Source organism: Oncorhynchus gorbuscha, linkage group LG09 (genome assembly GCF_021184085.1).
Source record: "Oncorhynchus gorbuscha isolate QuinsamMale2020 ecotype Even-year linkage group LG09, OgorEven_v1.0, whole genome shotgun sequence".
Taxonomy (NCBI): Eukaryota; Metazoa; Chordata; class Actinopteri; order Salmoniformes; family Salmonidae; genus Oncorhynchus; species Oncorhynchus gorbuscha.
Window position 1 is genome coordinate 81,467,479 of NC_060181.1, and position 17,171 is coordinate 81,484,649.

The 17,171-nt window shown below is 43.3% G+C and overlaps 3 protein-coding genes across 5 annotated transcripts in view; 2 read left to right on the forward strand and 1 right to left on the reverse strand.

The window, feature by feature from the left end:
• LOC124044146 (collagen alpha-1(IV) chain-like) overlaps positions 1–3,243 on the reverse strand; it is a 103,102-nt gene extending 99,859 nt beyond the window's left edge. The window contains exon 1 of one of the 2 annotated variants that reach the window (XM_046363633.1): positions 2,893–3,243. In XM_046363633.1, the coding sequence (XP_046219589.1) occupies positions 2,893–2,961 (69 nt within the window). In that variant the 5' untranslated portion in view covers positions 2,962–3,243. The remainder of the gene's footprint in view (positions 1–2,892) is intronic. The other variant, XM_046363634.1, reaches the window with a different exon arrangement.
• The window catches only part of LOC124044151 (cystathionine beta-synthase-like), an 882,911-nt gene that overhangs the window by 216,104 nt on the left and 649,636 nt on the right, over positions 1–17,171 (forward strand). The window lies entirely within an intron of this gene.
• Positions 3,215–17,171, forward strand: part of LOC124044145 (collagen alpha-2(IV) chain-like) — a 128,441-nt gene continuing 114,484 nt past the window's right edge. For both annotated transcript variants that reach the window (XM_046363631.1, XM_046363632.1), the window contains exons 1-3: positions 3,215–3,388; positions 3,762–3,902; positions 4,002–4,053. In XM_046363631.1, the coding sequence (XP_046219587.1) occupies positions 3,853–3,902; positions 4,002–4,053 (102 nt within the window). In that variant the 5' untranslated portion in view covers positions 3,215–3,388; positions 3,762–3,852. The remainder of the gene's footprint in view (positions 3,389–3,761; positions 3,903–4,001; positions 4,054–17,171) is intronic.

The following is a 17,171-nucleotide window of genomic DNA, read 5'->3' on the forward strand; positions in this document are numbered from 1 at the left end:
TGGTAGCCATGCTGGTTAAGTATGCCTCGAATTCTAAATAAATCACTGACAGTGTCACCAGCAAAGCACACCCACACCATCACACCTCCTCCTTCATGCTTCACGGTGGGAACCATACATGCGGAGGGTCTTCCTTTTCTTGTGGCGGTCCTCATGAGAGCCAGTTTCACCATAGAGCTTGATGGATTTTCGCGACTGCACTTGAAGACAGTTGTTGACATTTTTCACATTGACTGACCTTCATGTCTTAAGGTAATGATGAACTGTCATTTCTCTTTGCTTCTTTGAGCTGTTCTTGCCATAATATGGACATGGACTTTCACCAAATAAGGCTATATTCTGTATACCACCCCTACCTTGTCACAACACAACTGATTGGCTCAAACACATTAAGAATAGAGGTCGACTGATTATGATTTTTCAACGCTGATACTGATACAGATTATTGGAGGACCAATAATGAAACATGCTCAATTTGGTTTAAATAATGCAAAAATACAGTGTTGGAGAAGAAAGTAAAAGTGCAATTTGTGTCATGTAAAAAAGCTAACTTTTAAGTTCCTTGCTCAGAACATGAGAACATATGAAAGGTGGTGGTTCAATATTCCCAGTTCTTCAATATTCCCAGTTCTTCAATATTCCCAGTTCTTCAATATTCCCAGTTCTTCAATATTCCCAGTTCTTCAATATTCCCAGTTCTTCAATATTCCCAGTTCTTCAATATTCCCAGTTAAGAAGTTTTAGGTTGTAGTCATTATGGGAATTATGACGCGTCGACTATTTCTCTCTATACCATTTGAATTTCATAAACCTTAGACTATTGGATGTTGTAAAAGGCACTTTAGTATTGCCAGCCTAATTTCAGAAGTTGATAGGCTTTAAGCCATAAACTGCGTGTGAATCAAGCATTGCTAAGGGCTGCTGGCAAACGCAGTAAAGTTTGAATGAATGCTTACGAGCCTGCTGCCGTCTACCATCGCTCTGTCAGAATGCTCAATCAAATATCAAATCATAGATTTAATTATAATATAATAAACACAGAAATACGAGCCTTTGGTCATTAATTTGGTCAAATCCAGAAACTATAATTTTGAAAACAAAACGTTTATTCTTTCAGTGAAATACGGAATCATTCCATATTTGATCGAATGGGTGGCAACCCTAAGTCTAAATATTTCTGTTATAGTGCACAACCTTCAATTTTATGTCATAATTATGTAACATTCTGGCAAATTAGTTTGCAACGAGGCAGGCCCAAAGTGTTGCATATACTCTGACTCTGTGTGCAATGAACGCAAGAGAAGTGACACAATTTCCCTAGTAATACTGCCTGCTAACATTAATTTATTTTAACCAAATATGCAGGTTTAAAAATATATACTTCTGTGTATTGATTTTAAGAAAGGCATTGATGTTTATGGTTGGGTACATTTGTACAACGATTGTGCTTTTTTCGGCGATTGCGCTTTTGTTAAATCATCCCCCGTTTGGTGAAGTAAGCTAAGAATTGAAATTGATTATATGCAACGCAGGACAAGCTAGTTAACCTAGTAATATCATCAACCATGTGTAGTTAACTAGTGATTATGTGAAGATTGATGCTAGCTAGCAACTTACCTTGGCTCCTTGCTGCACTCGCGTAACCTGTGGTCAGCCTGCCATACAGTTTCCTCATGGAATGCAATGTAATCGGTCATAATCGGCATCCAAAAATGCTGATTACCGATTGTTATGAAAACTTGAAATCGGGCCTAATTAATCGGCCATGCCGATTAATGGGTCGACCACTAATTAAGAAGGAAAGAAATTCCACAAATTACCTTTTAACAAGGCACACCTGTCACCTATGCATTCCAGGTGACTACCTCATGAAGCTGGTTGAGAGAGTGCCAAGAGTGTGCAAAGCTGTCATCAAGGCAAAGGGTGGCTTCTTTGTGTTAAAAACTTTTTTGGGTTACTACATGATTCCATATGTGTTATTTCATAGTTTTGATGTCTTCACTATTATTCTACAATGTAGAAAATAGTACAAATTAAGAAAAAACCCTGGAATAGGTAGGTGTGTCCAAACTTTTGACTGGTATTGTACACTGATACGAAAATGAGCTTACCCACATGTTTCTGTACAGTAAAATACATTTAATGTTAGAGTTTAGTCACAACTATTCAAAAAAGCAGAGACACAGAAGTAGGTATACTGTATGAACATACTCAGATAAACCACAGAGAGTGCTCCTAGCAGAATGCTCTATGTCGAGATTCTCAGAGCCACACTAAGCACTTTGACTGACCATGTTGCACTGCTCTAGAGGTATGATGCCAGAATAATTAATGGCAGCATGTATCATCAAAGTGACCAATGCAATTATATTCACAGTATCATAATGTCTAATGTATGTACAGTAATAAGCTAAATAAAATATATGGTTTTATATATTTGGAGAAACAATCAAAATGTTTGTTTTTACATTGAAAATGTAAAGAAAACGGACTATTCAAAGAGTTGGGTGAAGATATATTGAGAGTGGTCAGTGATGTCCAATGTGAACCTGAGAAATGTTGAGAATTCCTAAGACTTTGCCACCATCAGTTTGGACATGACAGGTGGGCTTTATTCACAGCTATTGTATAGGTATTGTGCAAAATTCTTCATCATAGAAATGCATAATAAGATACCAAACTTGTATTTAATGTGTTGAACTTTACACACGCACCCAGTCAATTGTCAATGCCGAGTCTTGGAGAGGCATCGAGCACACCATGAGCGCAACTTCCAAAACTCCAAACGCACAACTTATACAGTAGCCTATTTCTCAAGTTGAACACATAAGATAGTAACACAATACAGTTTTTACCATGTTCAGTGAAACAGTTAGTTAAAATGACTCTTACCTCCGCCTCTGTCTGGTATACGGCGTAGCAGAGAGCCACCAACAAGACCAGGGTGCAACTCTGGAACATTATTGCGTTGGGACACAATGGAAATGTATGCAGGCCTACAACTGTCCCGAATGTCCACTAAAGACCACTTGTTGGAACCTTCGTATTCTTCTTCTTAAAGGAAATACAGACTATCAGCAGAGCTTGTGCAGTGCGTTGGGTTGCATATTTGCCCTGGACGTTGTGAGCCTCTTTCTGATCAATGCAACTTGTTCTTGTTTTGTCGTCAACCACACCCCCTGTTAACGACCACGCTTGCCCATATGTACGGACACAACCATGTTGTTACAAAGCACCACTTCAACTGTAACTGTTAGGAGAGAGACTGCTCATTATCTGTATATTGGTGACAGAGCGACCGGGACAACTGAGCTTTTACATCGCCGGGATCTGGCGTGTATACCCTCACACGCTAGACTCTTCCCCCGACAAGCGCAACAGATCCCAGGTAGAAAAGGTGTTTTTTGTGTTAATTGTTGTCTCGTTCACTAACAAACTTGTTCAGAGATCTTATGTGGTTTTCCCATTTCCATGTGTTATAATAGCCTATTTGGATAGCCTACAGGTACAGACATCCCATGCGTAAAGCCTACAGACAAACCCAACTACTCTTGAAGGAGATTTATAACCCGCATCCATGTCTCCACTTTTATATGAATATCATGTGTAAAATATATATATATATTGAAAACAATATTGTGCGTTTCAAAACGTTTACGCACGCGCGCGGCGAACAGAGTGTTGTTTTTTTCGACATTAACGATATATACTGTTATAATGTCCTGTTGTTCAACAAATAAATGGTATGTTTTTTGTCTCAGTTGTGTTCGTGGCCTGCCCGACATGCATTAGGGCTGCCACTAAACCTGGAGAAGAACACTAGTTGCAGTAGGAATTAAGTTTGAAGTTCGGATGAGTGGGGCAATGCAGGCAACACACCAGAGACAACTGAAGAACCCGAGGCAAGTGCTCAGCGGGCTCTATTATGTTGTTATGTGTTGTGGTATACAGTTGTCTGTGTAAAATGTATATTAACTCATTCACTCTCCCTTTCCCTTTAGGTTTCTGATTCTATGTTTTTCGGTGGCCATCCTAGCGTCGGGAGTTGACGCAGTAAGTTTTATTTTCAACTCATCATGCGGTAGGAGGGGGGGCAGTATTGTTGACGAGGGGACAGCTGTGGGCACATTTGCATTTAACGCTGGTTGCTTGCTTCTTGGAGCAGTGGGCATGTCAGCTGAACTCGCAGCCAGGTCACCGACGACACAAGTCAGTATTCGATCTATGTCTGAGGACGTTGGGAGATGAAGTGGAAACCGGCCACTAGGGGCAACAGTGAGCGCTGTTACCTTGAGGTTGGTTTCAGTAAGCATCTGCCTCTGATTCCAAAGGTTGCAAGTTAGAATAAGTTGTTTTTAATATTTTTGTTTTAAGCCTATCCCAAGCCTTAAACCTTACCTTAACCATTCAAAGTTAATGCCCAACCTTAAGAATTTGGAGTTAATGCTTGAACTTAAGTATCTGCCTCTAATTTCAAAGGTTGCATGTTTGAATCCAGCAATAGAAAGCTGTTTTTGAGATGTTTGTTTTAAGCCTATTCCAAACTTTAACCCTTGCCTTAACCATTTGAAGTTAATGCCCAACCTTAAGAATTTGCCCTGACGTGAGACTGTGGGAGCTGGTAGCAACTTGATTGTCTCTAGGGCTTTTTTCTCACTGAGCTGCTTGAACTGTTTTTGTCATTTGTTCACATGTTACTTTCCTGCCAAGACATCTGTGGGATGATTTTCTACGGAACTTATTTTGAGGGAGAAATAACTCATGGCAGAGGGTCCCATTTAATTTAGATTGCAATATGAAGGGGTAATGACAACTGGCTCAGTTTGAGAGCAGTTCAGGATGTGTCCACATAGAATTAGCTTTCAGGACGTAGCTACATCTTTGGTTGGGTGATGTTCCCATTTATTGCAGATATTGAAGCTAAATTAGCTAGAGCAACTTTACATATAATAAATACTGTGTGAAGAGAGGTGCATTCTATAAGCATTTTCCTGTGAGAAGGTAAGAACCCACCTGTGTACCATGTGACCAGTGACCTATAACCCCATGTTAGAGTCCCCCTAGTGTAAGATAAAACATCCATTCCTCGCACACTCTCTCTAACCTTCTCAAATATTTTGTAACGAAAGAGGTACCTCTTTAGGTAATTCCAGTGATGTCTGTTTGGTTTAAAAGCTGAAGTGGACTGCTGACCATTGCAGTGTTGTGGTTAGGGGTTACGGGGTGTGACCCCGGTACTGTTGACCCTAAATTATTAGTCATGGTGAATATCCATTAATAAAATCATCTCTCTGCTAGCTCTCACAGTCTCATGTCAGAATTAGACGTCCATCCATGTTTCTCAAACGTCACATTTTTTTTTTATCAACCAATCGTTTTCAAACGTCACATTTTGAAGTATTTAAGGTTAAGTTCAGGCATTAACTCCAAATTCCTAAGGTTACTAATTAGCTCAGAATGGTTAAGATAAGGACTGGAATAGGCTTAAAACAGCTTTCTTGGGCCTCCTGAATGGCACAGCGGTCTAAGGCACTGCATCGCAGACCCGGGTTTGATCCCGGGCTGTGTCCCAGGCTTTATCACATCCAGCTGTGATCGGGAATCCCGTAAGGTGGTGCACAATTGGCCCAGCGTCATCCCAGTTAGGGGAGTGTTTGGCCGGGCTGCTTTACTTGGCTCATCACGCTCTAGCAACTCCTTGATGCAGGCTGACCTCGGTCGTCAGTTGAACGGTGTTTCCTCCAACACATTGGTGCCGCTGGGTTCCGGGTTAAGTGGGCTGGTGTTAATTAAGGAGCCTGGTTTGGCGGATCATGTTTCAGAGGACGCATGACTCGACCTTCACCTCCCGAGCCCGTTGGGGAGTTGCAGTGATGAGACAAGATTGAAATAATAAAAAATAACTGCTTTCTATCGCTGGTTTCCAACTTGCAACTTTTGGAATCAGAGGCATGGATTGATGTCGAATACTGACTTGAGTCATGAGTGACCTGGCTGCCCTCCTCCCTGTTCTTAAGTCAGAAAGTATGTGCCACTATGTGTGCACTCTCTTACTCAGGGTGTGTGTGTGGGCAGCTTCTTGAGGAATGATTACCCACCTCCCAGACTTTCCCTGTATTACAGTCAGGAGATTGGCTTTGACCTACATGTAGATCTGTCAGTAGGGCTGGGCGAAATGGCCAAAATGTTATATTCCAGCATTTAAAATAAAAAAATTGGACGGTCTGACGGTATTTGACAGTATATTTAGTTTAGAATTATAACAGTTCTACATTTGCTTTATAAGTAGTGAGTGATCCTAGGGTGGCAACACGTACATTCTAAGTGATTTCAATGAGTCTTTCTCCATTCTGATTGTTTTATACTGTTCAATTCAACATCAACCAAAACATCACTTCTGCATTCCCTGCACTCAGTTGCAGTGGTGGAAAAAGTACCCAATTATCATACTTGAGTAAAAGTAAAGATACATTAATAGAACATTTCTAAAGTAAAAGTGAGTCACCCAGTAAAATAATACTTGAGTAAAAGTCTAAAAATATTTGGTTTTAGATATACGTAAGTATCAAAAGTAAATGTAATTGATAAAATGTAATTAAGTATCAAAAGTAAAAGTAGAAATCATTTCAAATAGCTTATTAAGCAAACCAGATTGCACCATTTTCTTGTTTTTATTTACAGATAGCCAGGGGCACACTCCAACACATTATTTACAGATAGCCAGGGGCACACTCCAACACATAATTTACAGATAGCCAGGGGCACACTCCAACACATTATTTACAGATAGCCAGGGACACACTCCAACACATAATTTACAGATAGCCAGGGACACACTCCAACACATAATTTACAGATAGCCAGGGGCACACTCCAACACATAATTTACAGATAGCCAGGGGCACACTCCAACACATAATTTACAGATAGCCAGGGGCACACTCCAACACATAATTTACAGATAGCCAGGGGCACACTCCAACACATAATTTACAGATAGCCAGGGACACACTCCAACACATAATTTACAGATAGCCAGGGACACACTCCAACACATAATTTACAGATAGCCAGGGACACACTCCAACACATGATTTACAGATAGCCAGGGGCACACTCCAACACATTATTTACAGATAGCCAGGGGCACACTCCAACACTCAGACATAATTTACAGATAGCCACGGACACACTCCAACAATCAGACATTATTTACAGTTAGACAGGGGCACACTCCAACACATAATTTACAGATAGCCAGGTGCACACTCCAACACATAATTTACAGATAGCCAGGGACACACTCCAACACATTATGTACAGATAGCAAGGGGCACACTCCAACACATAATTTACAGATAGCCAGGGGCACACTCCAACACATAATTTACAGATAGCCAGGGACACACTCCAACACATAATTTACAGATAGCCAGGGGCACACTCCAACACATAATTTACAGATAGCCAGGGGCACACTCCAACACATTATTTACAGATAGCCAGGGGCACACTCCAACACTCAGACATTATTTACAGATAGCCAGGGGCACACTCCAACACTCAGACATTATTTACAGATAGCCAGGGGCACACTCCAACACTCAGACATTATTTACAGATAGCCAGGGGCACACTCCAACACTCAGACATTATTTACAGATAGCCAGGGGCACACTCCAACACATTATTTACAGATATCCAGGGGCACACTCCAACACATTATTTACAGATAGCCAGGGGCACACTCCAACACATTATTTACAGATAGCCAGGGGCACACTCCAACACATTATTTACAGATAGCCAGGGGCACACTCCAACACATTATTTACAGATAGCCAGGGGCACACTCCAACACATAATTTACAGATAGCCAGGGGCACACTCCAACACTCAGACAATTTATAAACAAATCATTTGTGTTTAGTGAGTCCACCAGATCAGAGGCATTAGATAACCAGGGATGTTCTCTTGACAAGTGCGTGAATTGGACCATTTTCCTGTCCTGCTATCTTAGGTCTTCTGAGATCTATTTTGTTCGAGGCATGGTTCACATCAGGCAATGCTTCTTGCTTCTTATAAATAGCAAACTAAAAGTTTGTGAGTGTTGTTTTTTTTACTCGTTACATTCAAAATGTAACGAGTACTTTTAGGTGTCAGGGAAAATGTATGGAGTAAAAAGTACAATATTGTCTTTAGGAATGTAGTGAAGTAAAAGCAAAAGTTGTCAAAAATAAAAAATAGTAAAATAGAGTACATATACCAACTAAAAAAGACAAGTAGTACTTGAAAGTATTTTTACTTAAGTACTTTACACCACTGCTCAATTGAGGTCATTTCCAAACTGCCACGTTTTACTTTACGATATTGGCAAATAATCTAGGACTTATTTTTAACCAAATGTTGCAATTGCGATTTGACTTGCGAATTTGTGCAAAACTGTTGGAATCATGGAAATATAATGACTATTCTAATTCCATAGTTATAGTATAGTAGTTATAGTAGTGGGCACTTTGAATACATTGTTTTTTGAGATCACCACGAATTAAAATGCCAGGGAGGCTTTATTGTGACAGGGTAGGAACTAAAGTTTTGATAAGTGTTTCCTAGGGGACCCTATGAGCTTTGGCTACATTACAAGTTTTCTCTTAGCTACTTCATGTAGCTAACATATTCCTCTTTGATTTAGAAGATACTGTTGCACAAACAACATGCTGATTTAAAAATATATTTTTTAAGGAACTCAATCCGGCTTTCAACTAACTCTTGAAAGTTGTAATAGTAGAATGCACGAGTTGCAATTTCAAATTGGGAAGTCCATCATCAGTGTTTCTCTTGTCATGTCAGTCATTGCATACCTTAGAGAGCTATTTATAACTTGTCTAAAATGTTCAGATCATCTAGCCCATGCCAGCTAACGTTTTTTAGCTAGGTCTTTTTGCCCATAGATTTTGTTGAAATGTTTGAGTCACTCAAATATCACATAAATACACAATTAGACATGGCAAAATGAATAGAATTGCAAACAAATGTGCTATAAAAAATAAAACCCGTGTCTGCACCCTATGACAAAATAGGAAATAAGGTTTAAACCTGCAAAATCTCATCTCCTCCAACAAGAGGGGTGTAAACAGTTTGTGTCGTGAACAGTGCTTGTGCCCATAGAAATAGATGTGGCGCATGCGCAGGATGTTCCCCAATGCCGGAAAGGGGGCCTGAGTGAAAAAATTTGTGAACCCCTAGCCTACTAGCCTGAAGGATGACCCTTTGTGAACCCCTGGGCTAGCCTACTAGCCTGAAGGATGACCCTTTGTGAACCCCTGGGCTAGCCTACTAGCCTGAAGGATGACCCTTTATGAACCCCTGGGCTAGCCTACTAGCCTGAAGGATGACCCTTTGTGAACCCCTGGGCTAGCCTACTAGCCTGAAGGATGACCCTTTGTGAACCCCTGGGCTAGCCTACTAGCCTGAAGGATGACCGTTTGTGAACCCCTGGGCTAGCCTACTAGCCTGAAGGATGACCCTTTGTGAACCCCTGGACTAGCCTACTAGCCTGAACGATGACCCTTTGAACCCCTGGGCTAGCCTACTAGCCTGAAGGATGACCCTTTGTGAACCCCTGGGCTAGCCTACTAGCCTGAAGGATGACCGTTTGTGAACCCCTGGGCTAGCCTACTAGCCTGAAGGATGACCCTTTGTTAACCCCTGGGCTAGCCTACTAGCCTGAAGGATGACTCTTTGTGAACCCCTGGGCTAGCCTACTAGCCTGAAGGATGACCCTTTGTGAACCCCTGGACTAGCCTACTAGCCTGAATGATGACCCTTTGTGAACCCCTGGGCTAGCCTACTAGCCTGAAGGATGACCCTTTGTGAACCCCTGGGCTAGCCTACTAGCCTGAAGGATGACCCTTTGTGAACCCCTGGGCTAGCCTACTAGCCTGAAGGATGACCCTTTGTGAACCCCTGGGCTAGCCTACTAGCCTGAAGGATGACCCTTTGAACCCCTGGGCTAGCCTACTAGCCTGAAGGATGACCCTTTGTGAACCCCTGGGCTAGCCTACTAGCCTGAAGGATGACCCTTTGTGAACCCCTGGGCTAGCCTACTAGCCTGAAGGATGACCCTTTGTGAACCCCTGGGCTAGCCTACTAGCCTGAAGGATGACCCTTTGAACCCCTGGGCTAGCCTACTAGCCTGAAGGATGACCCTTTGTGAACCCCTGGGCTAGCCTACTAGCCTGAAGGATGACCCTTTGTGAACCCCTGGACTAGCCTACTAGCCTGAAGGATGACCCTTTGTGAACCCCTGGGCTAGCCTACTAGCCTGAAGGATGACCCTTTGTGAACCCCTGGGCTAGCCTACTAGCCTGAAGGATGACCCTTTGTGAACCCCTGGGCTAGCCTACTAGCCTGAAGGATGACCCTTTGAACCCCTGGGCTAGCCTACTAGCCTGAAGGATGACCCTTTGAACCCCTGGGCTAGTCTACTAGCCTGAAGGATGACCCTTTGTGAACCCCTGGGCTAGCCTACTAGCCTGAAGGATGACCCTTTGTGAACCCCTGGGCTAGCCTACTAGCCTGAAGGATGACCCTTTGTGAACCCCTGGGCTAGCCTACTAGCCTGAAGGATGACCCTTTGAACCCCTGGGCTAGCCTACTAGCCTGAAGGATGACCCTTTGTGAACCCCTGGGCTAGCCTACTAGCCTGAAGGATGACCCTTTGTGAACCCCTGGGCTAGCCTACTAGCCTGAAGGATGACCCTTTGTGAACCCCTGGGCTAGCCTACTAGCCTGAAGGATGACCCTTTGTGAACCCCTGGGCTAGCCTACTAGCCTGAAGGATGACCCTTTGAACCCCTGGGCTAGCCTACTAGCCTGAAGGATGACCCTTTGTGAACCCCTGGGCTAGCCTACTAGCCTGAAGGATGACCCTTTGTGAACCCCTGGGCTAGCCTACTAGCCTGAAGGATGACCCTTTGTGAACCCCTGGGCTAGCCTACTAGCCTGAAGGATGACCCTTTGTGAACCCCTGGGCTAGCCTACTAGCCTGAAGGATGACCCTTTGTGAACCCCTGGGCTAGCCTACTAGCCTGAAGGATGACCCTTTGAGAACCCCTGGGCTAGCCTACTAGCCTGAAGGATGACCCTTTAGAACCCCTGGGCTAGCCTACTAGCCTGAAGGATGACCCTTTGAACCCCTGGGCTAGCCTACTAGCCTGAAGGATGACCCTTTGTGAACCCCTGGGCTAGCCTACTAGCCTGAAGGATGACCCTTTGTGAACCCCTGGGCTAGCCTACTAGCCTGAAGGATGACCCTTTGTGAACCCCTGGGCTAGCCTACTAGCCTGAAGGATGACCCTTTGAACCCCTGGGCTAGCCTACTAGCCTGAAGGATGACCCTTTGAACCCCTGGGCTAGCCTACTAGCCTGAAGGATGACCCTTTGTGAACCCCTGGGCTAGCCTACTAGCCTGAAGGATGACCCTTTGTGAACCCCTGGGCTAGCCTACTAGCCTGAAGGATGACCCTTTGTGAACCCCTGGGCTAGCCTACTAGCCTGAAGGATGACCCTTTGTGAACCCCTGGGCTAGCCTACTAGCCTGAAGGATGACCCTTTGTGAACCCCTGGGCTAGCCTACTAGCCTGAAGGATGACCCTTTGTGAACCCCTGGGCTAGCCTACTAGCCTGAAGGATGACCCTTTGTGAACCCCTGGGCTAGCCTACTAGCCTGAAGGATGACCCTTTGTGAACCCCTGGGCTAGCCTACTAGCCTGAAGGATGACCCTTTGTGAACCCCTGGGCTAGCCTACTAGCCTGAAGGATGACCCTTTGTGAACCCCTGGGCTAGCCTACTAGCCTGAAGGATGACCCTTTGAACCCCTGGGCTAGCCTACTAGCCTGAAGGATGACCCTTTGTGAACCCCTGGGCTAGCCTACTAGCCTGAAGGATGACCCTTTGTGAACCCCTGGGCTAGCCTACTAGCCTGAAGGATGACCCTTTGAACCCCTGGGCTAGCCTACTAGCCTGAAGGATGACCCTTTGTGAACCCCTGGGCTAGCCTACTAGCCTGAAGGATGACCCTTTGTGAACCCCTGGGCTAGCCTACTAGCCTGAAGGATGACCCTTTGTGAACCCCTGGGCTAGCCTACTAGCCTGAAGGATGACCCTTTGTGAACCCCTGGGCTAGCCTACTAGCCTGAAGGATGACCCTTTGTGAACCCCTGGGCTAGCCTACTAGCCTGAAGGATGACCCTTTGTGAACCCCTGGGCTAGCCTACTAGCCTGAAGGATGACCCTTTGTGAACCCCTGGGCTAGCCTACTAGCCTGAAGGGGGACCCTTTGTGAACCCCTGGGCTAGCCTACTAGCCTGAAGGATGACCCTTTGTGAACCCCTGGGCTAGCCTACTAGCCTGAAGGGGGACCCTTTGTGAACCCCTGGGCTAGCCTACTAGCCTGAAGGGGGACCCTTTGTGAAGCACTGGCTGGATGCTACTGTCTGAGCACAAATGAGATGAAATAATAAGTCATCAAATAAAATAACAAAATATACACATCACTGAAATATTTGATTAAAGTAAAGTAATGTGAATAAATGATGGTTTATTAGTAGGTGATAAGCAGTAATGGGCAGTCACTATCATCATTGAGGTTTTATAAATTAAATAATAAAGTCATCATCATACTAAAAACAAATATGTAATATACAGTGCCTTGCGAAAGTATTCGGCCCCCTTGAACTTTGCAACCTTTTGCCACATTTCATGCTTCAAACATAAAGATTCAGTTCTTTCTCCACTTTCTGGAGGAGAGTCCCTGTCGTCTGCCGTCTCTGGAGAGGGGTTGGCTCCTGTGGTATCTGAGGCGTGACCCTGCACAATTCAATTAGATGAAAATTACTGTCTCTGAAGAGGTTTTAAAAATATGATTTGTTGTTAGAAATATATATCAGACACTATTATGACAATTATAATTATTACTTTATAATGAATTGTTAAATCACTAATTAATAAAATAATAAATGTCACATTAACAAAATAAATACAAAACCTGTTGTATATTGGCCACAATCTCTGCTATGAGTTCATTGTAGACTCTCAGACGAGCAGCAGCATCCAGGTGCAGCAGGGACTTGAACCGGGGGTCCAAGGCGGTGCTCTTGTGTAAGAAGTCTTGGACACCAGGGTCAGCATATCTAGGCTCCAGGTTAACTCTGATAGCAGTCTTTACATCCCTTACTGCGGGTTCACCTTCATCAGATGCCACCATTGATTTCAGGATCATTGTTTTCATAGGCAGGACCATGGAAACTGATGGAAGGCTCTGTGCATATCAGTGTTGTGACTGTTTTGAGAGGTTTTAACACTTTGATAACTTCCTCTGCTGGTCTCATGTAATTTTCAGACAAAGTCACAGTATCTTTGACATTCTTCCTCACAGCTTGATCAGTCAGTGTAGAATACACCAACTTTCTGCTCAAGGTATCTCTCAGCCATGTCATGGCTTGAATTCCATCTAGTAGGGACATCTTGGATTAGTTTGTGGTTTGGCAGCTCCAACATCTCCTGTTATGTCTTGAAAACATGAGCAGCAGTTGTGCTTTTATGACAGAAGGATACCACCTTCCTGATCTTTGCTAGGAGGCGAGAGATTGGATTCACTGACATTGCTTTTTGAGATGCAGATGAATAACGTGAGCAAAGCATCCTCTCTGTGGCCCCAGTACAGCTAGTGCAACTGCATTTACAATATTTCTAGTTGTCAGTGGTCACAGGAATAGTTACATTATCCCTCTCCAACTTCCACACTGCAACTACTTCTCTTAGCTCCTCCTCCAGGTTTACACTGGTGTGACGACTCTCAAAGGGACGTGTTTGAAGGACATGGCTTTTTATCTCCCACTAATGAAATGAGCCTACAGTAAGGTAGCTCTCTGTAGCTCTAGACGTCCAACTGTCTGGTGTAATGAAATGAGCCTACAGTAAGGTAGCTCTCTGTAGCTCTAGACGTCCAACTGGCTGGTGTAATGAAATGAGCCTACAGTAAGGTAGCTCTCTGTAGCTCTAGACGTCCAACTGGCTGGTGTAATGAAATGAGCCTACAGTAAGGTAGCTCTCTGTAGCTCTAGACGTCCAACTGTCTGGTGTAATGAAATGAGCCTACAGTAAGGTAGCTCTCTGTAGCTCTAGACGTCCCGCGTTTCTGACAACTCGCTCTCAAGTTGTTCTTTAGTTTTTTTGTATAATGCAGGTATTGATGTCTGGGTAAAATGTGTGTGGGAAGGAATAGTTAAGCGCTGCTCTCTACCACAGAGAAGGGTTTCATATCTGCCGCTAGGAATTTTGATATCGCTGCGTTGATTACTTTAGCCCTGCCGGATTCAGCCACCTATTGTTGCCTGGAGGCTGTGGGGGGGAAGGGGTTGCCGATTGGTTGTTGTTTCATTTTTCTGCCGAGTCCCACCAATTGGCACTTTGAGGTGATGTCGGCGCAAATGAGTTGTCATGTTAGTCGTATTGCCACTCTAACAGACTATCAGCAATGAACAGAACCTACATGTTGTAGATGTTATATCCACCACTCTAACAGGCTATCAGTAATGAACAGAGCCTACATGTTGTAGATGTTATATCCACCACTCTAACAGGCTATCAGTAATGAACAGAGCCTACATGTTGTAGATGTTATATCCACCACTCTAACAGGCTATCAGTAATGAACAGAACCTACATGTTGTAGATGTTATATCCACCACTCTAACAGGCTATCAGTAATGAACAGAACCTACATGTTGTAGATGTTATATCCACCACTCTAACAGGCTATCAGTAATGAACAGAACCTACATGTTGTAGATGTTATATCCACCACTCCAATTTGTAAGTCGCTCTGGATAAGAGCGTCTGCTAAATGACTTAAATGTAAATGTAAATGTAACAGGCTATCAGTAATGAACAGAGCCTACATGTAGATGTTATATCCACCACTCTAACAGGCTATCAGTAATGAACAGAGCCTACATGTTGTAGATGTTATATCCACCACTCTAACAGGCTATCAGTAATGAACAGAGCCTACATGTTGTAGATGTTATATCCACCACTCTAACAGGCTATCAGTAATGAACAGAGCCTACATGTTGTAGATGTTATATCCACCACTCTAACAGGCTATCAGTAATGAACAGAACCTACATGTTGTAGAGGTTTTATCCACCACTCTAACAGGCTATCAGTAATGAACAGAGCCTAGATGTTGTAGATGTTATATCCACCACTCTAACAGGCTATCAGTAATGAACAGAACCTACATGTTGTAGATGTTATATCCACCACTCTAACAGGCTATCAGTAATGAACAGAGCCTACATGTTGTAGATGTTATATCCACCACTCTAACAGGCTATCAGTAATGAACAGAACCTACATGTTGTAGATGTTATATCCACCACTCTAACAGGCTATCAGTAATGAACAGAGCCTACATGTTGTAGATGTTATATCCACCACTCTAACAGGCTATCAGCAATGAACAGAGCCTACATGTTGTAGATGTTATATCCACCACTTGTTGGCAATCCCCTTTATAGTTTACAGGGAAACCAAAATGTTCCCAGACGGCAGACCTGAAAGATACTGGGGTGTCTTCTAGTTCTGGCTCGCCATGTTGCTCATTTGCATTTAACTAACTGCTAATTCCTTCATAAGCTAATTTCTGCTACCACGGTCTCTCAGCTCTGTTCCTTCATAAGCTATTTGCTGCTACCACGGTCTCTCAGCTCTGTTCCTTCATAAGCTAATTGCTGCTACGACGGTCTCTCAGCTCTGTTCCTTCATAAGCTAATTGCTGCTACGACAGTCTCTCAGCTCTGTTCCTTCATAAGCTATTTGCTGCTACCACGGTCTCTCAGCTCTGTTCCTTCATAAGCTATTTGCTGCTACCACGGTCTCTCAGCTCTGTTCCTTCATAAGCTAATTGCTGCTACGACAGTCTCTCAGCTCTGTTCCTTCATAAGCTAATTGCTGCTATGACAATCTCTCAGCTCTGTTCCTTCATAAGCTCATTTCTGCTACCACGGTCTCTCAGCTCTGTTCCTTCATAAGCTAATTGCTGCTATGACGGTCTCTCAGCTCTGTTCCTTCATAAGCTAATTGCTGCTACCACGGTCTCTCAGCTTTGTTCCTTCATAAGCTAATTGCTGCTATGACGGTCTCTCAGCTCTGTTCCTTCATAAGCTAATTGCTGCTATGACAATCTCTCAGCTCTGTTCCTTCATAAGCTAATTGCTGCTACCACGGTCTCTCAGCTCTGTTCTCACTGGAGTGAAATAACTAATGAGCGGAGGAGCTGCATACAGCTATGAGACAAACCTTATTTTTTCAATTTTAAAGACAACTTTATTACCATGTGGATATTTTTCCCATGTTAATTTATGGTTTATGCAATAATGTTTTTTTTACAATGAAATATATTTTTTTTTTCGTAGCTATAATATATGATTCATGTATAGCTGCGAACCGAACCATGCACCGTGGACACTGTACCGAACGGTTCAATACGAATAAACGTATCGTTTCACCCCTAATTTCTACCGATGTGCGTAACAGTTCTGATTATTTTTATATGTGCATTTTTGTGGAACAGTTTCATTTCAATAATAACCTTCATTTTCTTAAAATGTCATTGTCACGTGGTTATTCATACAATCTGAAGTAAAATAATACAAATCTCAAAGTAAAAATTCAACTGAAGCACGATCCTCTGCTATATGGACACATTGAGACACTGTGATCCAGTGGTGGCTGAAGAAATGTGTGCATAGAACTCAGAGATACATAGCCTATAGGCCAATGCAGCAGTAGGCCTATAACCTCCATCCGGACAGAATCTGTCGCTAGCAAACTTGTAACATTGTACCAACTAGCATGTCCCGGGCCCTCAGAGTTTCCCGCGCCAGTGAGCGCATCAGACAGTTGTGTTTTATGAAGTTTCCACTGGATATATGGGATCATCAGATCATGATATTTTGTTCTTTCACACCAAGGCTTGGTGATTATCGAGGCCAGGAGTGTTGGAAAGATTCAAAACTGAGGAACTATCATTTGCAATGTATGTTAAAACTTTGTTTACAGACAAACAAACATACTTTGTTTACAGACAAACAAACATACT